At 44.2% G+C, this 25,473-nt stretch overlaps 1 protein-coding gene across 16 annotated transcripts in view; it reads right to left on the bottom strand.

Annotated features, from left to right (window-relative positions):
- The window catches only part of LOC135390555 (cAMP-dependent protein kinase catalytic subunit 1), an 85,238-nt gene that overhangs the window by 19,939 nt on the left and 39,826 nt on the right, over positions 1 to 25,473 (bottom strand). For 2 of the 16 annotated variants that reach the window (XM_064620261.1, XM_064620271.1), the window contains 4 exons: positions 16,706 to 16,828; positions 9,459 to 9,524; positions 6,592 to 6,627; positions 5,578 to 5,639 (listed from right to left, as the gene is read on the bottom strand). In XM_064620261.1, coding sequence (XP_064476331.1) covers positions 5,578 to 5,639; positions 6,592 to 6,627; positions 9,459 to 9,524; positions 16,706 to 16,828 — 287 coding nt within the window. Of the gene's footprint in view, positions 1 to 5,577; positions 5,640 to 6,591; positions 6,628 to 7,047; positions 7,088 to 7,669; positions 8,056 to 9,083; positions 9,229 to 9,458; positions 9,525 to 9,873; positions 9,975 to 16,705; positions 16,829 to 25,473 lie in introns of those variants that run through there. The other 14 variants (XM_064620273.1, XM_064620263.1, XM_064620267.1 and 11 more) reach the window with 14 other exon arrangements.

Below are 25,473 nucleotides of genomic sequence, written 5' to 3' on the forward strand. Positions count from 1 at the left end.
TGGCACCAACAGAGGTTAAATTACTAGCGTACCAAACTTTAGTATACTCTAAACTTGTATATGCGTCAGCCATTTGGAGTCCTTATCAACAATACTCGCGTGAAAGACTAGAAAGGCTCCAAAACAACGCTACGAGATTTACGTTTAGCATACGTGATCGTACAACTAGTATGACAGAATTGAAACTTAACAACGGAATTCCTTTGCTTGTGTTAATATCTAATCTCTATCACTCTAATTCTCAGTATGTAACTCCGGCCCATTTCTTTTGAAGCCGTGTCGATCACTCTTGCAAGCTTTTACTAAAAATCAGCCACACCGACGCCCATAAATTCTCTACCCTACAGCTTGGTGTCTCAGAATGGAATTTGCTTCCCGCCAAAGTGGTTTCAATTACTGATGTTGTGAAATTCAAATTTGCACGCGAACAGCTGTTCTTTTGAAAGTTGAGTGTACATTATTAGTATGCAGTTTTTGTGTGTACATCTTGTATATACGAATGTTTCGTAATTGTTGTTATTGTATATTTCCTTTTTGCTCTTCGCAATCCCCCCTTATGTATGCCCTTTTTAAGGGCCCTTAAGATTTAATAAAAAAAAATTTACTACCACACTGCGAAATCGACAAAAAGCGAAACGGTGCTGACAGGCTGGTGCGTAATAAACCAGAGACAAGAAGTACAGACAAATTCTCGTTACACAGCAACAAGTCTAACGGCAGCAAACCTTATATACTGAGGGGTGACCACCCAGCTGATACCAAGACATCTGATACCGGGACAATTCATACCACACTCATCTCATATCAATTCAAGCCTTGCCGGAAAAGACCATATGAGGAAAAAATATCGCAGAATGTGAGGCCGCCAGATCGAACAGCATCATCACCATGAGGAACTGTGCTTAGTGTGGATGCATGGCTGGAGCTCTGCTTTCACTGTGGTTGTAGTGTTCAAAAACCTGCGTGGAAGGCAGTGTTTCTGGACACGGAGCTTTTCAAACCATTTCAGAATGAGTGAAAGTGACTTAGTGGAGGAGTTTTCTTTCTTTTTTTACTCTTTGATCGTTCGATTTAAGGTAAAAAGTTTGAGGGAAAGACCATGCATGTGACGAATAAAATATTCCAGCGAGGACAAAAAATAAAATAAAGCTCGTTTGCGGCAAAAGAATGATGTGGCAGTGTTTTTCGATCAAGTGCACACCGTTGTTTCTGTTCTTCCTCATTAGGCGAAAATATTTCCACGTACAACGCGTTAGATAATGTGGAGGACGTCTTCAGAACACTTTTCTGTATAACGCGTGAGTTATACAACAGAAAATACGGTACTTTCACTATATGAGGGGGAGTCCTCATTTATGGCAACTTTACTTAAAAACGGCTCGATGTCTCCTCTACACGAAGCCTAACATAGTCGTACCCAAGCATCAAAACCAGCTTGGAAAAAAATCAGGATGTTCATATCTGACCTACGACTTTAGAGTGGATTTAACTCGATCTGGAACACCCCATTTCGACACGTGCCCGTCAATGAATCTATCTTGTCTTTTCTTCCTAATGGCACCTTTCTATAGAGTTTCGCTATTAGCTGTTTCCGCATTAGTGCCGCAAAGCAACTGTGACTATGAGCGGAGTACAGATGTAGACAGGTAGAGAGAGGATTCCAACCACCTCCCAGTACCATCCTGACCACTATGCCATGGGAGCGTTTCCAAAGTCCGTTGAGAAAATCAACGAGGATAATGTGTCTGCCACTGATGTTGATGGACGGTCACTCAGGTCAGCTTATCTGCCATTTCTCCTCCAAACAGCGCACATTGCTAATGTCCACTACAGTGTCTCCATAAACGTTCAACAGACTATATATTTCGTTGGGTACACTACTCTCTTTTGCAAAAAATTAAAAAATCCATGTCGGCTCTTCGTTTCAGTGTTTGATCCATGGTTGCAATTGTGCAATTTGAAAAGCAAAAGTTTGAAGGGAAGGAATAACCCTATAACACTGATACACCAGTACACAGGAAATGGATACCTAGTGGGAATTTCCTGTAAAGTTGAAAATGGCATTACCAAAAACCTTCATCATTGCTTTAACCTCATAGAGACTTTATTGCCTATTAGGGATCTCAATGGTTTACCCAATGGTAGGACAACACCTTTCGCTCCACATATAGTATGCTACTCACAGAGAAGTCGGAAAATCAGTACAAGTGATTGAAACTATTTAAGTGGGAAGAACATTGATTGCAGGCTTCTGTTACTTTCACGATTATCGACATGTTTCCAACGCAGTTACAAAATATCTTAGCTGAAAACGGCGTCAGAGAAATTATATTTGAAATGTGAGGAACACCGGAAGGACGTGTTTCAAGCAACACTGGGCGGGTGTCACCAGCTATGCGTCCGCTTGATCTGTACATTCAACGCCTAGTAGTTTTCTCATTTTCTGCGCAACGATGAGTGATAAGAGAGGTGGTGCGAGGTGTTGAATCAAAACTTGCGGCAACTTCTACGTCTGGTGTTGCTAGGGTTGCCACCAGGCCGGTTATTTGGACGCTCTGCCGGTACGAAGGTGATACCCACAGCCTTTTGCCGGTATTTGTGGCTCAAGACCTTTCATATGGGCTTTTGCGGGGGTTTCCCTTCAACATTCCACTATAGAGCTGGAAAAAATCCGCAGTCACCAGTCGTTTTTTTAGTTATTCATTCTTATTATTATTATCATTGTTATTTCTGGCATCAGTGATACAGGAACACATGTTTCCTCGTATTATCTTGTGCGCTCGTCCGCCCCTTTCCCTCTATTCCACCTCCTCTCCCTGAGCCGGTATTTTTCACTACGAAAGGTGGCAACCCTAGGTGTTGCTTATTTGCGCTTCCCGCGAGATGGAACGCGCATTGCCGTGAGTGGGAGACTGGAACGATTCCACACTGAGTAGAATATGCTCCGACCATTTCAAATCTGAGACTTTCAACATCAGAGCACATCTGATGCACCAGCTAGGAGACTTCCAAGAAGAAAAAGTGCTCCTATATGCCAAATAAATGGGGTACTCAGAGAGGTACTAATATACATGCCGATATTACCTCCTTTAATAATCGACAAAAGACCGATAGAACTGAAAAGGCAACCCTCGTTTTATGAACCTTTGATTTACGGTTTAGAAACCAAACTTTTTCCACATATTTCTCCCTCGGTTTATGAACTATGGTTTCCGTTTTGATTAACCGATAGTTGCGCATAATACATCGCGTAAGAGCGAAACTATGCCTGTAGCGGGTATTTGGGGAACATTATGCACCAAAAGCGTCGTGCAACAACTTTTTTTCTTTCAAACATACTTACAAAGTCTTTCTTTAAATACTTTACTCAAGTTACTGAATGGAGGCCAAATTGCTTCTCACACAATAGCACTCTGCCTATCACACTTGGTGCTTATCGTGCAGGACAGGGATATCGGTTAGTCCTTATCAACGCACTTACACTAAAAGGGCTCTTGAACATCTCAGGAGCATCATCATTCTTGCATAGGGATACCTATGCTAGGGATGCCCCTTGCTACACTTGATTTGTGGAGAGCCGCCTACACATCAATGAGCTCAAACCCGATGGACAATACAGCAGTAATAGCAGCGATCAACAAGCCGGGCAGTGCCTGATCCTCAATACTGTCAGCTATTCCAACAAATGCGATATTTGGTACTCATGTGTTGAGTTAAGCGTTGAACATGCTACGTTAACCATGATAGTAAGTGCTGGAAAATACTGGGGTGTAATTACCAGTTTTAATGAACAAGACCTGCCTGTGATTGAAGCAGGAATTGTACCAAGTATATGGAAGCACTTCGCACGTAACACCCCATCTGGTATTCATGGGAATACAAGGTAGGGTAAACATCCCAATCAACACAAGGTGTCGCGCATGTGTTGCACTAATATTGCAGCAATGTTTCATCCACAAATACTATGCTGCAACAATGGTTATATTTTCATGTTGGTACAAATGCGTGTTTTATGTGCCGCAGTCAAGGAGTTAGTTTGCTGATGCAATGCTATTGGGAAATGGAAAATATAACATGATTTCGAGATGTATGTTCTGGGACAACACTGCGGATGCACAATGGGTGACGAATATGAACAAAAGGAGAAAATTAACTTAGCTCAGAACTTTCATTCCATAGAATTCTTATGCACACATAAATGCACACTCGATACGGCGTGTTCCCAATGTGACCTGATACTCTGAGCGAGTGATTTCTATGCTAGCCACAACAGGCAATCCAATTTAATCCAATTCAATCCTAAGGTGGCTACTGTTATTGTGGTAACCAGCATGCACTTTATGGATTTAGGAAGACCATTTCATTTGATGTGATTGTCCTTTTCCCAAGGTAAAAAGCTTGCTGTCAAATATTTTAAGGTCCATAATACCAGCGCAACAAGGAATAACAAGTGTACACTACTTCTCAGGCACTACTACAAAAGGAATAATTTCTTGTACCTCGTTGTGTCATACTAAGAGTGATTTCACGTTCCTACAATACTGCTACATTGCACATACATATATAATAACCACCAACATTGCAGTATAATGCTTCTCCAGTGGTGCTAAAATGTACCACAAGTGGTCATTAGCAATGTAACATTGTTGCAACATAGTGGAAAGCAGTCGTTAACAACATGCTGTATAAGTGGTTAAATTTGTGGTCTCAATAATTAGCCAATTTGTGAGGAGCCAGGGTCAGGACGGAATTCACGAAACCCGAGTTGCCATCAGGAACCATACAAAAGGTATCACAACTGTTGTTTTCCTTTCGAGCCCTTCTCTCCTTGCTGCCTTCTCTCCCGTCATTCTTGTCACTACCACGTACGACGGACACTCAATAGCGATGTGGCAACGTGGTTAAACCCACATACGAGCATTCCTCAAGGCTGGACTACTGTCTCCACCCGTTTACATAAGTTACCTCAGCGCCCTGGGTCAAACCTGTTACATTTTTCGTTGGCATATTTCTCTGTAATTGGTTCGAATACTTTGAGGAACTTTAAATTCGCAAAGAATAGAGCGCTCGCAAATTTTGCGAAAATTACTACTTATACACATGGGCATCGTCAAAGGGGTGAAACACAATGTAGTTGCAGGCACAGTTGATGCACCACCCCTGGAAAAAATCCTGGTGACACTCATGCTTATACAGTAACATCATATTGCGTGACAATATTGCTGGGATGCCAGGATTTCCAGTTCACAAATAAAAGTAATCCCCTTTAATTTCTGTCTCTGAAAGCAGCTATTTTTAGTCAAATCCAAGAGAACCATGATAGTAAGTGCTTCCATATGCTTGGTATAACTCCTGTTTCAACTTGAGGTAAGTACCGTAACTTAGGACTGGTAATTAAATGGCTTGCCTGTGCTGGCAACAACAACTACAGTCAAACCTCGTTACAACAAAATACGATATAACGAAATTCGCGACACAGCAAAATTAACGGAACATTTCTGCAAATTTCTCTCGGGTTAATGAAAGTGCAGTATATCCATCCAATTGAGAATGCCTTGTTCCATAATGGGTGCTCACCGAAGATGGACTGTTCCATTTCTGTTCGAATGACTTCTTGGCCTCTTCTAGGAACTTCTCAACTGTAAGAAACAGAGAATGCATCATATTCACTGCAATCTTTTTCTCTCCAGTCAAATATCAACGTGTTTGTGTTTTATGCAAAGTAATTTTCCCTAATTTTGTTGCTTTTATATTTCATCTCATTACACAGAAATTCACTATCACTGTAACCAAGTGCCCAACCAGCAACATGAAAGACTTGTTTCTCATCACCACCAATGTCTGACAAACATCCTTTACTGAGATTATATTTGGTGAAAATAGTGTCAAAAGCAAATCCCATAGAAACAAATAACAAAGGCAGAAACTCTGTAATTTACTTATTAACTTATTTTTGTGTAAACCATATTGCTAGTATTACTGAAGCATAAATGTACAGGGTGTTTGCTCTAACGTGTCCAGAAATTTTATTTAAAGCGAGCGATAAAAGAGAAACATTTCAGCTACTTGGCTAAGAAACAGGTGCTACAAGTGAAGCGGTACCTGTTTCTTACTCGAAAAGTACCACTTGCTTTTCTTTTATTGCTCGCTTTACATATAATTTCTGGACACATTAGGACACAAACACCCTGTACATTGGTATTGGCATCGGTTGACAGAGTACAATGACATGAAATTAACACTCAACACAAGCATGCAACCAAGAGTTACTAGAGGATAATTTGTGATGGGAAAAACCATACAAATCTTAATGAATTGGTTCATTTGAGATATGGCTTCACTAGGACATTCGAAAAAAGCAAAAGACTGTCCCAATTGTACGTATGCTCTCAAAATGAATGTTTTTCACTGCACTTTGGACATTCCAAAATAGACTTTGATACAACAAATGGCACACAAAGCATCTCACAAGCACCCATGCCATGGGTTAGTTATATCACAATGTTTCAACACAGCAGGAAGCATACTGTTAATTCACGCAGAACACGAGTGAATAAATGGGTTATGAGAACATGCAGGTGGCAGGCCCACCTGTGGGACTAATCTTGGGCTCGGGCTTGGCGGTATCTGCCGCCACAGGAAGGTGGTGGAAATAAGAAGACGTCACACACTGTTCATCTCAGCAGACAAAAAGCTCTAATAAAAGGTCTCAATGAACCAAGGAGAAGGATGTAAAGGTAGCTACACAATCTTGCATTTCCCGCGTCAAACGAACAATTTTCAGAATGCTTGCGTGGAGAATGAATCACGTTATTTTACAACTTTCGTTTCGATTGGCCCACCAAGCATGAAACCATTTTACCAAGCAGGAAAGAAGGCCAAAATTACCTAGCTTCACCCTCTACGCTCGATATTTTCAAGCAGCAGTGGTAAAAATAGAAACGCTACGTGATGACCGATAATGTCAAGTTTTCTGACAAGTGATTTCCTTAGCTCTGTTTTACACTGATTTGCAAACACAATGTCGTCGTTGTAAACAAGATATACTTCTGGCTTGGGTTGCAGACGACATATTCAAGGTCAACAAAAGGTTGTGCGGCTTCTCGGCCAAATAACCCTGTTGAAAGCATGCTTCATTTATTTCACTTCAAATGTCGGACACGGGCCAAAGACGTCTCTATAAATACAGATGACTGCAGTCAACGACGCACGAAAGGCATAGATAGCATACTGTGCAGGACTTTGTAAATTTGCCTTCTTGACAGCGTTTCTTACACCCTGAAGTGCAGACAACCCGCTGTTGCTGCTCGTTGTGCTGCCACATCTGGCGAGTTGCATTACAAATTTATGACGATGGCAGAAGGAAATATCGGTCGCTCTCCCCCGCCGAGGTTTAACGCACACGGTAGAAAGCAGCCCTACTTGGTCCGCAATATCTAAAATACAGCGCAAAAATACATCATTAAAAAAACTCGTAAATAGGATTATCGATAGGAAACTATCGCATTAGGAAATAGGAAAGGGGGACACAGCTGCAACCGTGCGCAAATGACTGGAAATACGGAGCAAGTTGAGATATCTTCCCGGATATGATCTTTCCCAAAGCGGGGGATCCCCTACGCGTTTTGTATAACAAATATACCAATTAGCTGTTGAATGACGGGCTTACCATTTTCAGCAGGATCCCCTTTCTTGGTGGTGGCGGCATTTCCCATGATTCACGATTGCGAACTCCGGGAGAAAATATCGCACCCTTGAGTGTGTACACCGTTATACCCCCCGAAAGTAAATTTCGGGATCAAGCCACTAGCGTCGGTAATCCGCCTTCGAATCCACGAGCCTAAGGACACTTTCCAAATCCGACATTTAATTTCACGTAAAGCACAAGTCCGCCATTAATGTATCCAGCACGATCGGGAGAGCCGTGCGCCGCGGGTGTCCCTCCGCGCTGCCGCAAAGATGTTGCGTGCAGGCAATCAGTCGAGATAATGGTACTCTATAATCGTCCGCATAACGTGTACAGTTTACATGTCATGTTCCCTATTTTACGTCAGCTCAACTTAGCGAGAGGAAATACATGTGGAAGGACTCTAACAGTGGAGGAGTGACGCCGATGGGTGATGCGGTTCGGCAAATATGGCGCCGGAGGAAAAGCAAACATAAAAAGGAAAGCAGTTCTCGAGTCGATTACGAAAGAGCGCGCATTCAAAAGACGTATTTCAGCGCAAAGGAAGCCTTGTGTTGTCTCGATAGTTGCACAAGTTTGTGTTCCGAACGTTTTCTCTGTACAGTGTCTGGCCGCAGTGTCTGCCCCCCGAAATATTTTCCTGGCTACGTAACTTGGAAACAACGTCGTGAACGCACTTTGAACGTGTGTTCAAAGTGCTCTTCTTTTGCCTTTGACTGTTAAATACAAATGGAACCAGCTAAAAAGTCGCACGATCAGGCTAAAGAGCCGTTTAAGGGTAACGGATAAAACCGATGTGCCTGAAAGCCTGCCTGAAAGCCCCACCCCGGAAAGGAGAGCTGCCAGCAAATGAAAAAAGTTGATGGATTCAAAGTCTGGAAATGAAGGATTTTTCACTGGATTTATGTATTTGAAACCCTCGAGGCACGGCGATGTCCCATTAAATTACCTCTATCCGATTTTGAATGCTTTCGGAAATAGTCGGTACAATATAACTGGCCGTTTGGTGTTAGTTGACATGAAAGGAATTTTGCAGTCTAATCATCATTCTTCCGATTCGTTTGAAAATGAGATGTCCTCTCCTCAGATGCACAAGTTGATCTTGAGCTTAGAATCCAAGTAACGTGTCAATATAGTTTATTGCCAAGATAAGCAGGCCATATTTTAGACAGACCCGACTTGATCGTGTAATGTGTGTCCTTTATTAACATTAAGCTTTTCACGAAGCAATTGAGCAGCTCGTAGAATTTTTCCCAATAATGGCCATTCACATAACTATGGATGGCGTTATTCCAGCGGTTCTACGCTCAAGGGAATTGCAGGGATGCCGAAACATCAAGTTGGGGCATCCTTGCATACGTTTAGCCTAAGGAGTAAGGAGGGGTGGTCAGCTCACATGACCTGTGGTCCGAGATGCCGGATGAATTGGGAGTCCGGGCTCCCGACTTCTTGCCGCGGAGCGCCATAGAGTCTAGAATCTGCGGGTCAGCTTCAATGGCAGCCAGGGCGGACACCTCTTCCGATTTCAAAACTTGATGAAGCTGCGTCAGTACTAATTAGGTTACAGAATCGTTCGTCTTTTGGCTAATCCCGTTATAAATACACCAATTTGGTATCATAGCTGGACGTCTCTTTCGGTTAATCAATGGAGGAACGCAGTGTATGTCAACGGTGTCGTCTCCCTCCACATGGATGGAAATTAGGCCCGAAAATCCTCCCAAACACATTGAAAACCTCCTTTTCCTATTGAAAGTCACTTATTGGGACTTACAGCTCCGAGTGCCGTCCCAGACGTTTTCCTCGTTGGACTTTTGCCGCTCGTCGCTTGTCGCTGCTGCTGAAAGGAAAACAACAATAACATGATTATCGCACGTCGGAAATGGTGCTCATTGGGTGGGGCTCATTTTTTAGGAACCCAATGACTGTGCGTCTAGTTTTCCTGTTTGAATACCGAATCCATGACAGGCATCTGCGAAGCGGAAACATGTCATGATGTGACGACCATTTAGGGAGATAACACTTTTCTCAAATAAACACCGCGGTCAGACCCTGAGTTGGAACGAATGGAAACGTTTCCGCAAAGATTGGTAGTTGTGTTTGAATGAAATGAGTTCATTATCCACAAATCATTTCAATTGGATTGTTATCCATAAGATGGACTGCGTCATACAAACACATGGACTCACAATGATCCTCGCCCGATGAACTGCTAGGATCCTGCTTGCGCTTTGAAGAGCCGAACCACTTTAACATTTTAGCGATCCATGATTAAATGCACGTGCCACGCGCAGTGTGTGCAGACTGCTTTCTGCTACTGGAGACAAGAAAATATAGATTCCACTGGATAGAGAGCTTCCTCAGGTGACGGCCGCTAAGAATTTATCCCGGCTGGAAGATCCATTCCACGTAAGGCAGGGAGCCTGATTTTTACACCAATATGATGCATTAATTAATTTAATAGGGATTCTCCATATTTACGACGTGCACTCCAGCACAATTTCTTGTCACCTTTGTTTATTGAATAACGCAGCTGGAAGACGAGACAGAGATGGCGGCAGAGTGACGAGAGACCCACGAAGAAGATTTCAAGTGCGTTTCCATTTCCCCTGGCGCGTAACCCTTCCACTTGGTCAAAAATTGCGTCGTCGAAAACCACAGAATATTTTGACAAAAATATAGGGACAGGAGCTTTATGTATTGTAACACACAAGCAAAAATATTGCACTTGGTTGGCAGCAGTAATGGCCATGTGTGGTGTCGGTATCCGATGAACGGGTGTTGTTGAAATTGGCCGTCATTGAATGAGAAATATAAAAGCAGTTTCCCCCGCATCTACCCTGTGTGGACAATAAAAGCTGTACGTAAATTAAACGATGACGGTCCAATGAAATATCCAAATGGGCGTCGTTTTTCCTCGTATATTTAATTGAATACAATATTGGACGAGAAAGTCTCTCCTGAATGTTCATCCACATAGAAAGTATCTTTGTCTGACCAACACAAGTAGAGTCCGACGACCCACAGCGAGCGTCAAGTCGTTTATCTCATTCGTACGAATCCATTTTGTCTGTAATACTTGCTTCGATAAAAGAACGCGGGGACCAACCTATCTGCCAGAAATACGCCTAAGGTGGCTTTTATGCTCCTCATTGAATGGCGTGCAGCTTTTATTGGTGATTAAAAAAGCCTCCCAATTTCAACAAATCAGGCGGGCGAATCGGTCGGCTATCATCCGTTTTATCGACTGTGTCCACAACGTATTTTTGAGCGCACGGAACCAAAACCCGTACGACTGACTGGGGATAATTTCAAATACTACCTGGGGAAGAAATCTCGGACATACGGTGGGAGCAACATATCATTTCTGCAACTTTACATATAATGCTCGCGTCAATAGGGATGTAAACTGTGTCGCGTAATTAGTTTATTTATTGGGAGGTCCTGCAACGTAATAAATTCGGGGCTTCACGTCCCTCCCAGGCTTAACCAGTCATGATTTAAATCCTTTTTTAAATATCTAAGTCGCTATGCAAAAACATTCCGGGTCTGACCCTTATGGCCGAACCGATAACATTTTCGGTTCGACTCTCTGCTCGCAGCATGAGGATGACCGTCTTTGCATGTCAAAGGAACGAAGCATCACCAGACATGATCCAGTTGGAGAAATCTGTGAAACAACATTGTCATCCCACGCGGTTCTTTTCGCAGTTTCCTCTATCCGTCATAAGCGTTCAAAAGAACGTCCCTCGAAAGTTGGAAAAAAATTCTTTTTCCAGGTCCGGACACAAACGAGGATAACGGCTAGTTTCCTCCTCGATAATTCGGACATTATTTTCATTTGAGGAAGCCGCCCTGTTTTAACACTGCAGTGCATAGAGGAAAAATACAAAATACTTGGGCTTCCATGGAAGCTTACACAGACGTCCTTGTTTTCGCGGACCCCCTCTGCGTTTGCACGATGTGAGGTTGGGACGGGGCAATGTGGGTGTAGAGCTAGACACGCGAAAATCACCATCATCTGGGCAGCGACCCCGAAAGGACGGCGAATGGAAAACGTTCAAGATGATGGAGCCAAGCACAGCATGACATAGGGAATCCAATGAGATTAGAATAAAAGTACATTGTTTACCAAAGTGCTAAATGGGAGTTTGACGAGGTCCGGTATATACTAATTGCTCGTGAAAAATTTTGGTCGCCTACATTTCGGCTTTGCGCGAAGAACATGCTGCATCTTTGGTCGACGAAGGTACGTTCGTATAAACTGTCGGACGGCCGACACCAACCCTGCTTCACCTCCCAGTCCGTCTGACGTGTGTTATTAAACCCTTCTTGTGCGAAAGAGGCAAACGAAAAGAGAATGGCTCGTCACCGAACAAGTCAGGCGAGTGCTATACTGAGTGAACGCCTGAAGCCGTGGGTTCTTCCTCAACATGACAATGCTCTATGAACAGTTGAACAAGATTAGAACCCCCACTACAAGCAACTGTGGCGTACAGGAAGGAGGCCCACTTCTGAAAGTCTTCCTGAATACCCATGGAAAACCTCGGTCGCTTCAAGGGATATCTTGGCCTCTGACGAAGATATGGCGTACCTGCAACCACCATTGAAACAACTCTCATATAAACGACGTCTATTTCATTCCCCTTTTACTGGAAGACTTGCGGGGAAAGGATCCGTCCACGACACTAGAGGACATGTTGCTGGCGGCAAGCGAGGAATGTGTTTCCTGGAGGTATAACAAACCATGATTGAATCTCTGTTGTGTTCCCTAGCGTGCGGAACGGAGGTTGTGGGAACACTCCGTAGAATTTTGAATGGAATTAACACACATGGAGGCCATCGTTCGTGTAGTCCTTGCTAACCACAATTTCTACTTGCTGTTTGTGTTGCCTGTCGGGTAAAACTGTCTTAGGCAGGTTAAATACCCGTTGATAAATCGTTGTGTGCGTTTATTCATTTCCACCTTTCTGGAAGAATTGCATAGTGAACATAGTCAGACTATAAAACCCAGGTGAAAAATGTCCCAAATGGTTTATGAAACAATTCCCACTTGCAAACCATTTATGTAAAGAGGGGTCCAAAGTGGTCTAAAGTAGAAATTGTTTCATAAACCACTTGTAATTGCAAACATTTTTCACTTGGGAAGCCACCCACACAGACCAGGAGGCAAATTTTTCTGAATGTTCATGTTCACTCGCAGTCGCATGTTCTTAGGATATCCCACCAGCTGGGCAGACTTCTCTAAGCCCCGCCTATGATCTATAGGGTGCACATTTGTGTTGTGACCACAAGCCATCGACCTTGACTCTTATGTTTGCCTCATTTTTGTGTCCAACGCTTTTCGTGGCGGTCAAATAATCATACCTCCAACCGTTGCACGAACAGAAAGTCACATTTGACGGCCGTCGCCTTTCTCGTGAATGCTTCTTCAGAAAATATTTACAAGTTCACTTTACGATCTTGTACCGTTCGCTCGCGCCAAGTTGAAAAATGCACCGGGCTACGACCGTGGACATGATGTAATAAACATTTGAAAGGTAAATGTGCTCTGAAGGACTGTCATAGCCAGAGTGACCAAAAAATTTACGGGTTCAGTTCGGAAGCGCCGAGGGTTCGAACCTTGAAAATGTTGCCTAAAATGTTACGCCTATCGCCTAGACATACACCTTCCAAATTATGTAAAAAGCTCTTACCTGTATCGATGAGAGTTGAACATGATAGTTTATCCCTATTGCTTGACACTCTGTCCGTAGATATTCATGTTATTATGATTACAGAGACAAATTTGACCATGACTTTTGTTTTCAACCGCCACTGCTGGTTCGCTCAAATTCCTTCAACTTGCTGCATGAATTTTGTATATCCAATTCGGACTGTGAAATGCTACGTGGCAAATACAAAAACGAAATACTTGTTGTTGTTTATCGCCCTCCGCAAGGTAGTGTCCCAAAGTTTCTCGAACAGCTTGAGTTAATTTTTTCATATGCGTGTGAAGATAAATGTCGTTTGTTTCTAACTGGTGACATTAATGTTGACATCTTAGGTATTTCACGCAGTAGATTTCCTTGCTCCATTCCTATGGACTTGCAAATCAAATTCAAACTCCAGCTAGCACTCTACCAGCACACTACCTGACGTATTTATCACAAATTATTATTTCCCCTTGCGATATAAGTAGGCTTCGTATATGTATTTGTCCTTTCTATGTTGTTCCAGCCTCAGTTCTCTCATATAAGTACGGTTCCGCGTTTTCTATGTTTATTTTTGGGCGGATTCGGCGTGTTTTTTTTTATGTCTATTGATTTTCGCGAAATCGGAGTTTTTCTGTTTTTCCTTGTGCGTACATGGTTTACCCGACAGTTATCGCCGAATATTCAGCGCTGTGCGCGTCTAACGCCAATGCGAATTACCAGTTTTACGAAGTACCAGTTCGAGTTCTATAAGTGCTGCAAAAAATGAGCGTTCCGAGGATTCTTGAGATTCACCTCTTTCACAGTACCTTCGGGTTGAAAATCTTGATGTTCGCAAACGTAACCCGATTCCCATCTCGGGTGACGCGGAAAGACACGTGGAAAGTCCACTAAACAACTAAAGGCCGGTGACCGAGATGCCTCTGAGATGGGAAGCGCTCACGGGAAACTCCACTCATATTAATAATCTTGTTGTTTCTCATGAAAAGCTTGCTAACGTGTTTAGCAAACACTCCCTGCATGGAGGAATATGCTCTTCACAAAATATCATTTTTCCCGGACACGAAGCGCGGTTTATACTTGTGAAACTAAAAGAGCATAGACGCCTAGAACACGTCCCGTTAAATACGCTAGTGCTTATCTCGCTTACCCTTTATCATTAATTGGAACTTCCTATCTTCTCTAAGGTCCTATAGAAAGAATAATTCACACCCGTCTCTCAAATTTCACCGAAAAATTCGGCTTTCAGAAGGGAAGGTCAACGGAGCTTGCACTTCTTTATCAGAAAGAGCCTATCCTGAAAATCTTTCAAGATACTGGGTATTTTTCTAGACTTTAGCGAAGCTTTCGATTGTATTGATCATAAAACATTGTTGTAGAAGCTCTTTTACTATGGCATTAGAGGCTTGGCGTTAAACCTTATTGATTCTTACCTATGTAGTAGAAAACAATTTGTCTCGTTGAATGTAGATACAGCTTCCGAGCTTCCTATAAAAGTAGGAGTTCCTCGAGGCAGTATATTAGGTCCTTAATTTATTATTCATTTTATGTATAAACATCGATGTCGATGCACGCTTTTTTATTTATGCAGACGACACTACAATATCATCCGATGAGACCAGTTCGGCTAATGCCTTACTCGAGAAAGTAAGAAATTGGACGAAACAAAATTATTTACACATAAATGTCTCTAAAACAAAAGCGGTGATATTTAAACAAAAAAATTAACAGATAACCATGTATCTACCACTACGGTATGGACATATGAAAATTCAATATGTAAATGGCGTAGTGTTTTCGTACAACTTATCGTGAGATGGGCATGTGCAATATATTCCTGGCGGACTTTGCAAAGTATATCTGGTATGATAAACAAGTGCAGGTACCCTCGTCCAATAGGTCTATAACAGTCGTTTTTACTCCATACTGATCTGGGGGAACGATTAGAACGTGGAATGAAAATGAAATTAATATGATTGAAAAATGAGTCTCGCGTATAGTGCAGAGTTCCTGAGATTTCAAAACTAAATTATCGTAGAAAATCAACACTTATTTCGGAAACGTGGTAGTTGTTTCCAACAATGTCGTTAGAAATTATTCACACTAGTAATATAGCGTGTGTGCATTGGGAGCATAAAATATCCCTCCCTCGTTCGGGATATCTTTCGGACGTCTCAGAAGTACATATATTGGACGAAACTTCCGGGATATCCCAGCATCCATTCTTTCTCTCACTTGGACCTGTTCGTTATCCCCAGGATATCCCAACATCCAACTTGTGACGTACATCGGATAATCATAGGACAGCCTTGTGTTGTTGTCTGGCCCTATACAATCAAGACACTGCGGCAAATTCCACTCACTGATTTGCCCCCATTTAACAGATTGTGATCTCACGCTTAAAAAATCTGGTATACATTCAATGGCAGCGTCTATGTGCTACACGATCAAATGCGTTTTTGAATAAAGCAACATATATTGCGCCAACCTGTGAATCATTGTTCGTTGCTTCAAAGAAATCTGTAGTCGGTTCGAAAAGCTGCGATTCGTATGAAAAATTTCTTCTACAGCAGTATTGCTGACTAGATATGATATCATAGTTATCCAGGTGGTTCGTGATGTGATCATACGGAATGGGTTCCAATATTTTACTGCAAATACAAGTTAAGGAAATTGGTCTGTAATGCCATGCTTCTATAGGTTTCGGTATTTTTGGGATTGGTCTGACCGTAGCATTTTCCAGTCATGTGGAATAGTCGCACAACCGAGAGATTGCTGGAATAGTATTGTTAGGAACTTTTTAGATACTACCTTTGTTAATTTTAGCAATTTTGTAGTAACATTGTCGCAGCCAGGATATGAAGATAAAGCAAGATTTTCTTTCAATATGTTTCCACTCAAGTTGAGTTTCAAGATGGCAATAATACCTTTATTAATGAATAATAAAAGAATATTAAATAATAATAAATATTGGAGTGGTTTGATTCGGTTCGGAAAAACGGGTTGTCGGTTTGACACCCAGGTCTATGGCTCAAATGTCTCAATCGATAGAACCATCTTCATTGGTCTGCCTTCAATACGTGACTAATCTCGGGAAACAAACACGTATTTAATGAACTTTCGGGATATTTATGTTTCTCTTCGGGGTGCCGTCATTTGGATATTTCACGAGATTCCTCGCAGATCCAAACGGAACATTTATTCGAGGCCACGTGATCGTAAAAAAACTGCAGCCATTTGTAAACAAGGCGGTATGCTTGTAGCTGCGAGGATTTGCAGAAGAAGCACAAGGTGGTCGGAAGCTAAATAAACAACATAGGAGACTTACAGTCTTTGAGTGGCATGTCCAGCTGGGCCGAGCCCTGCACTGCAGGGATGTCCGCCTCAACTGACTTGTTGTTTGAACTGTCAAAGGGATCGTACAGAGTGACGGCCACCACCTCCACCGGACCTGCGAATATCAATTCTCATTTAACCCGACATTTTTCAAATAGAAACCGTATCTAAACTTGTTTTAGCCCCGGGGGATGATTTCTCAAGAAAACGGAATGGGCGCTCCAAGTGCTGTATAGAATTCTTTCCACCTTTCTATAGGTAGCTCGTTTTGGCGACACTGGAGTTTATAAACATGGTGCGAAAAAAGTGACGACTACAATGGCATTCAGAGAGAGGGATCTAAATCCAGGCAGCTAAATCCAGATGCAACCTTGCTCTCTTTTAAATATAGGACCTCCCCAGGGTCCTTTTAATATCTCCGGTAACATTTTTTGACGAATGGGTTTTATCCTTCTCTATGTGTTCCAGCTAGCTCAAGAATCTCATGGTTCAAAACGCTCGTCACGAAGGCGATCTTGTTTCCTTACTTGTTTCTTGGATGTATAAAAACTCGTTCCTTTCTTTTTCTATTTTAAAGGAATATCCTTTCGTCTTTAAACACGCATGATCCTGTCCCACCAGTCATCCTACCCAACAAGCTATGTTCTATTATACTGTGCAACCAAACACGATACATAACTTACGAAAGACACGTAGAAATGGTCCGGCCTAAGCAATTGTCTGCTGAGCAAAAACGTTTTTATTGATTCATGAATTGGATGGATGAATGAATGGTAAAAAAGAGACCCTGCACACGGAAATGAACCTGCTACTACTATGCGGTCTTTCGTGCAGTTCAAAGAAAGCTCCACTCGTGAACACGTAACGTCGATACTGTTTTCGGTACCGGAACAGTATTTCCGTTGCAAGTTAATCGTCCTAAAAAAGGCTATGCTTGAATAAGACTTTTGGCAGTACGTCAGGGCTTCTTTCCTCATATCACACGGTTCAGTATAGGCGGACTGTTTACAGCATAGATTAGGCGAAATGGGCTTCCCTGCATTAGGTGAAATGGGAAGTCACGCTAAAAACTGTGGGAAATTTTCGTTACTTTTCGGCCAAAAGAGCAAATAAACCTACAATACCGTTGTCCGACGCTGATTTGTAAACTCTACGAGTAATACGAGAGACGCCCCAAATAATGCCCTCAATGATTAACAGCTGATAACGGCTCCTCGTTGGCATGAAGACTGGGTGCGTTCGAATCCTACTATCGTTTTTCCCCCAAACCTCTCCGCGCACAAAGCTATCAAAGATGTGGAACGGGATAGTGACCCAGCAGCACTCATTTCAAGCTCTTAATTGCAATTGCCACCACTCGTTCGGAACGTCAGGTTGACTATTGTGGCCTCCTCACCACAGGGACCGAGACTGCAATACCACTCTTTGCTATCGCGGTTGTCCTGGCAGGAGTCCTCTCTGGACGCTCTCATAGCATCAGATACAAAACACTCCAGAGTCTACCCCTGTGTGCGATGCGGTCTCGTGCTGAGTGGAGCAGTACAATTCCACAGGAAGACAAGTTCTGCCGAAGAACAACTAGAAGAGAATGGCTTGACGAATGCCGAAGAACACGATGGGTAGGGCGGGGGTGTTGGCGTGACACATGAAAACGGCCTTGAGGGTAAGCAGTTGTCCGCAAACGAGAAGCCAAAGATCTTCGTAAAGGACGTGTTCAAACTGCCGGTTTGTTAGGACTTCTGAGGGGACGCGATTGATCCACGTAGAGACAAACGGGGACGTTCAGCCAGCTATAGAGTGACAGCGATTCACCCTCCTTACCACCTTGCTGGTATCAGGCCAAGTTTGGGCCCATGTGGGTGGCCGGGAGGATCACTAATCCTTCCCCGGGTCGCCTTTTCTTTGTGCGTGCAAAGAGGTGCGGACCCCGTTTCCTGATAGACAGCGTGCTACTGCAAGCGACCCGCACGCACGGTACCACCTATCCGCCGGAAGTTTTGTACCTTGACCTGGGTTTACGCCGTGACTTTCCATGGGTGTTCGTCGTCGCTTCAGTCTCACACCACGTCCTCGGCGTAGACTTTGTCAACCATTACCGTCTCATCGTTGTTCACGTCTCCGTGCTGCCTTATCCACTCCACGACCAAGCTCTCCGTGCATGGTCTTATCGTCAACAGGGCGTTAGACCCCCGAAAGGTCCTCCTCCATACGTCACCTTACTGGAAGAATTTCCCAATCTCACCTGACTGGACACGGCGTCGTCCATCGCATTCAAGCCAATGGTCAAGCAGCTTTTGCCAGACCTCGCAGGTTGGCACCTGAGAAGTCATTGCCCGAATTTGAGCACATGTTGGCCATTGGCATCGCCCACCCTTCCAGCAGGTCCCCCTTTCACATGGTCCCTATAAGAAGACCAGAGATTACAGGGCCTTGAATGTCATGATCGGTACCCCCTTCCTCATATCCAAGATTTTACGACCAGTTTGCATGGCGCCACTGTATTTTCCAAGATTGACCTGCGGAAGGCCTACCATCAAATTCCCACGGACGCTGAAGATGTTCCGAAAACAATTACCACCCCGTTCGGGCTCTTCGAGTTCCTCAGGATGCCCTTCGGCCTTCGCAATACGGCGTAGACGTTTCCAAGATTTATGGATACTCTAACACGGGGACTGCCTTTCGTGTTCACCTACGTTGACGACATTCTCGTAGCCAATTATCATCCGAAGAGCAGCACCTTGACCCCCTTCGCCTCCTGTTTGAGCGCTTGAACGAGCACGGCATTGTCGTCAACACGGAGAAATGCGAATTCGGAAGTTCTGCACCCGAATTCCTTAGACATCACCTTGACGCCGACGGCATCATTCCCACCAAAGTTAAGGCTATCATGGACTTCCCACAACCCCAGTCTTTGCGCCAGCTTCGACGATTTCTAGGCGTGATCAACTATTACAGACGCTTCGTACCACACTGCGCCACCATATACTTGGCCCATTGGAAGGGATGCTCAGTCAGGCGGTGGGACCGTTTACATGGACTCCGGAGCGGACAGACCGCCTTTGAGATCCAAGTGAAGCATTGCCAACGCTGGGCTCCTCGCTCACCCCGTTCATGACGTCTTCGATGGTGGACGCCTCTGGTCACGCTATCGGCGCTGTTCTGCAGCAGAAAATCGCCGGCCATTGGCGCCCTCTCGGTTTCTTCTCAAAGAAGATCAATAGTGCCCAAGCAAAGTACTACCGGCGTACTTGGCTGTGAAGTACTTCCGTCACACCCTTGAAGGCCGCCGCTTTGTGACAAACCACAAGCCGCTTGTGTTTGCGTTCGAAAGATCAAAGTATACTCGCCCCGCGAAATTCGTCACGATCCGATTTCCGAATTCACCACAGATATTCGCCACATCAAAGGTTCGGATAACATCCCGGCCGACGTTCTCAGCCGCATAGAGTCCTCTCCTGGCGCGGCTCCAACAAGCGGACACCGAACTTTGTCACCTTACGTCGTTCGTCACCATCCCTGAAATTCGACCATGTTGCGCCCCCACGTTTCCACATGTCCACCCCCCGCCCTTTCGTTCCTCATGACCTCTGTTCGACCAGCTACGCAATCTCGCACACCCGGGTGCACGTTGCGACTCATCGCAGCACTCTACGTTTGGCCGGGCGAGAATACTGACGCTCCAAGTTGAACACAATCCTGCCTAACTTGCCAGCACTGAAGGTCCATCGCCACACTGTCACACCTTTTCTCCCTCCTGACTCCCGTATTGATAAGGTCCACATCGACATCGTACCACCGACCGAGGGAAAGCGCTGTATCTTGACATGTGCGGACCGGATCACAGGACAGTGTCGGAGGATAAGACCATGCACGGAGAGCTTGGTCGTGGAGTCGATGAGGCAGCACAGAGACGTGAACAACGATGAGACGGTAATGGTTGAGAAAGTCTACGCCGAGAATGTGGTGCGAGACTGAAGCGACGACGAACACCCATGGAAAGTCACGGCGTAAACCCAGGTCAAGGGTGAGCGATCGTTCGTACAAAACTTGGATAGGAGACCCTTTTATGGCGGATAGGTGGTACCGTGCGTGCGGGTCGCTTGCGGGCAATACGCTGACCTGGGCCCCGGGGAAGGAGATTGGGGATCGCTCGTCGCCGTTAGTGATCCTCTCGGGCGTTTCCCGGCCACCGACATGGGTCGCCGAGGCCCCAAACTTGGCCAGCAAGGTGGTAAGGAGGGTGGATCGCTGTTTTGCTGTCGCAAACGCGGAGATGAGTTGAGCTGCTGCGTGATCTCCTGTCTTGACCGCAGTAACGGTTTCGCGGAGCTGGTGCTCGGTGATGAGAGAGTGCAGCCACGACGACTTCGGACAGATTGCGTATTTCTGCCGCGAGTGCAGAGTGGCAGTGGTGTTGTTGATACGGCTGAGGTGTGTGGTGGAAGAGACGTCACGGAAGCGGTGGTCCCAGCCACCTGATAACCTTGTCTGCAAGGCCGGTGAGAGCCTGAAGGTTAAGGTCTGAGGCAGTTGCCAGCACCATCTGTACTTGGCTTTGCAATTCTTTGAGCAGACCACGGTCGAAGATGGCGAGCCGAGAAGGTTCTCCATGTGGCGGAGCATCCGAGACGGCGCCGAGTTCTTTGGAGGCCAATAGGAGCTCAAGTCTTTTGCGCTCCGATGCCATATAGTTGGACGGCGTCTTTGAGAGCAGAGTAAGGCTGTGTCGCAGATGGCCGAAGGAGCGAGTCGGAAACTTCTAGAGTGACCTCCTGGGGCAGAACGGAAATTACATGATGGAACTTGCGCAATTCCGTTGTTATTCCCGCTATGCTGACTTGCACAAACCATAGCTGAGGCTGTTGAGCGAAGAAGGACGGTAGACGGATGGCGGGCAATACTCGAAGAAGCGGAGCTGGTCGGTGTTCGGGTCATCAATGTAACGAGACTGAATGAAGAACGAACCGATCGCCGTCGTCAATGTCTGGATGGAACTCATTTTATCCCTGAGCGCATGGAGGCACATCATTGTCGTTGCTATACAGGTTTAAAGCGGGTCCTTTTTCTTAATTAACATATCCCCCCATCTGAACCGTTTCGCGTACATCTTTTCCGTTACATCTGAACCGTTTCGCGAATTTTTATTTTATTTTTTTTTTGTTCAGTTCCGGTTCTGTTGAACGCGAGAAAAAAATTATTTCGGCACGGTTGAGTTCCGGTTCAGCGAAAAATACGGGTTTTCGGTTCGGGTTCAGTTTCGGTTGATCTCGCCAGCAGATCTTCCAACCATCTCCACAGCATGTGGTCCTCTGACGTGGACTGAACCATCACATCTGGTTTGTGAGTTTTCGCCTCATTTGCATAGCAATATTCGGCAATGGATATTTCAACGCTCGCTTCAGGGTTTTTAGAAGCTGGAACTACTTTCATCGAAGATTGTCTCTCACTCTGGAGGCCCGCTCTTACCCTAAGTCATTTAGTAGGTACATCCTGTCTTCGAGAGGACGTCTGCCTTGGCGTGTAACGCCACTACCAAAATGGCATCTCTGCCGATCTCGTACATTTTTTATTAAAAAATCTGTAACGCATAAAACTAAAAAGACCCTGTATATCCCAAGGACAGGCGAAATGTGTGAGAAAATGCCTTCAAGATGAGGCGATGCTTGGGAGTTAACAATGCCTCTTTGGATTTCCTTTGTAACATAGATCGAATTCAATAAATAAGTCCGATAAGGAATAATAAAAAAAAAACTTTTTTTGCGGTCTACTAGCAGCAAGTTTTCGTCATTTCAAGAGGAATTGCGTGGAACAAAAGTTTACGGGGGTGTCGGAGCGTTCTCTATTGGAGCGACGACACCCTAGCAGCAAACTGCAGAGGAAACACATACTGAGAGATTAATAAATCGCTTTTTTTTTAGATTTTATCGCTTTTTAGATTAATAAAATTCTGATATCTCAGTTTCAGTAACTTTCAAGGTCATGTAACTGACGCCATTTCTGAGCACGGCACATTGAGCTTGCGGAAAAGACCCTGCATCAAAATTTTATCCAGCCAAGTCCTCGAGCACTTGAGGCATCAGTGTCGTAGAAAACGGTTCGAAAATGGCGCCGGACTTGTGATGATTCCCAGCTAGGGTTGCCACCAGGCCGGTATTATACCGGCACGGCCCGTTATTTGCGCGCTCTGCCGGTTGCAGGTAGGAAGGTGATACCGGCAGCCTTTTGCCGGTATTTGTGGCTCAAGACCTTTCATAAGGGCTTTTACGGGGTTTTCCCTTCAACATTTCACTGCAGCTTGAATAAATCTGGAGCACAGACCCAACTCCGCAGTCATCAGTCGTTTTCTTAGTTATTCATCATTATTATTATCATTGTTATTCATTAAGTCTTGTGTTCAGTGGAGACAGGAGCAGTGGTTGTGCAAGGCTGTTGGTGGCTGTGTCGAGCAAGCTAGAACGTTCCTCACCCATTTCCCTTTCCCTCTATTCCACCTCCTCTCCCCCAGCCGGTATTTTTCACTCCGAAAGGTGGCAACCCTATTCCCAGCTAGGGTTGCCACCTTTTGTAGTAAAAAATACCGGCGGAGGGAGAGGAGGTGGAAAGGAGGAAATGTTTGCGGGAAAGGAAAAGTGGGTGGAAAATATACAGAGAGAGAGAGAGAACGAAAGAACGGTACTCGCAATGATGATGATAATGAATAACTGACTCCGGAGTGGGTCTGTGCTCCAGATTTATTCAAGCTGGAGTGGAATTTTGAAAGGAAAACCCCTATGAAAGGTGTTGAGTCACAAATACCGGCAGAGCGAGCCGGCCGTGCCGGTATAATACTGGCCTGGTGGCAACCCTATTCCCAGCTCTTGTCAGTCGCTGTATTGGACCAAAGTGAGAAAAACCTTCTAGAAAATTTTCTGCCATTTTTTACGATTCGGGTTTTCGTAACTGTAAGAAGCTTGTAATCTTAAGATAGTAGCAGGCTGTAGCATCACCGTGTTACCCTCGCCACTTGTTTTATTCTTGTCAGTCGTTGTACTTCACTCCGGAATAAAGGCTCACCTCGACTTGACGTGACCGTATAGAAAGAGCGTGACATTTTCCGTCCAAGAAGGAAGCCCACACAATATAACAGATAATGTAAATCCACAGAAAGCACGACTTGTTCGTATTAAAGAAAGCGTTCCTTTGACCTGTTTCATCACATTCCAAGGTTGCGAATTCGTTTATAGTATAAAAGGGCCAGCACTTTAATAACCGTATCGACAACTTGTAATTACCGTGCGCTGTACTTGCCTTCCAAATCCAGTTATTTTGTTGTGGGAAGTTACTTTTCTACCACACATTGTGCATTGCTTCCAAATTCACTTCAAGTTTATTGATGAATCCATTTTCACTGGGGAAAGCGAAAATATTTATACCCTGCTCAATTTCAATTTACTTTCAGGTGGAAAAACTTGACGAGGCCCTACATTTTGAATGACCAATACGCAAAATGCGTTCGTGAAATACAGAGGCCACCATACACACCCCAAAACGCGTCTTTATGACAAAAGATAGTGACATCCTTGGACGCCAAGTACACAACGGACTGAGTACCGTAACCCGTATGGCAGAAAGGAATATTCCAGTTCTTTTAGAGAGAAGATGCGAATTTTGTGTCCCGACCATGTTCGAGTGTAATATACGATATTTGTATAAAGAACTTGTCTTGGAGCCACCGTAATTATAGTTGTTGTTTGTCTTCAAAATCTCATGTTGAGAAGAAATTCGGCATGTTGTCTGCCTATGATGTTATCATACATAAAACTCTCTTTTGGATAACATGAATTTTGTGCTGATTAGAATTAACCAATTGTGATAAAATTATCTACGTACGCTATCTACGTACGCCACCTACAGCTCCCCAAAACGAAGATAACTGTTGGTGTAAAAACTACTGCTTTCGTTTTCCTTACATTCACTCGTAGATAGTTTTCACGCGTCCAAGTCTTATATATATTATATCTCATCAAGTACAATATTCCCTTTGTTCGCTAAATCAGGTTCCTTGGACTCGGGTATGAGGATAATGGCGTCATCTGCGTATAGTATATATAAAAAGCGAGTGGCTCTTATCGGGAAAGTCTAGTGCTGATACCATAAGAAAAGAAAACAGTTGTGTTGCAAGTATACTGTGGTTGCCTCGCTTAAATCTAAACAAGTCCTGATAAAATGTTCAGTCGTTGGAACACTGGCGACAGTTTTCTGGCCAATATTGGCTGTATGGCGGCAAAAATGCTTGTCAACGATTGTATGCCAAGCATAGCTTTCAAAGCCGAGACAACGCGGTTGTCGACGCAGTTTGCAAAAATTCACCATAGCAGGCAGCGGTGCTTTTTGGCGGGTCTTCTCATCGATCGGGGTTTCAGCTATTTCTAGAGCCAATTTCTACGCTCATCACGCACGCTTTCCTGTTGTGTGAAACAAGTTTATTTGCACAAAGAAGATGCTGTATCGTCATAATCGCGGAGAAAATATATGAGTAATATACTGATCCCTCGATAAATTAACTTTTCACTGGACGACCTGGAAAGGGATGCATTACTCAAATGCGAACAACGGTGTTTTCAAATTTCCGTTAGTCATCGAAAATGAAGTGAAACCGACAAATATGACGACAGAGCGATGGATTTCGAAACAAACTAGAAAAATAAAAATCATCAGTAGGGGGCAGATAAGTATGCGCTAAGAACTCTCGAAATAGGCGTGCAACTATGCACCGAAAAT

This window comes from Ornithodoros turicata, chromosome 4, assembly GCF_037126465.1.
Source record: "Ornithodoros turicata isolate Travis chromosome 4, ASM3712646v1, whole genome shotgun sequence".
In the NCBI taxonomy this organism is placed as follows: Eukaryota; Metazoa; Arthropoda; class Arachnida; order Ixodida; family Argasidae; genus Ornithodoros; species Ornithodoros turicata.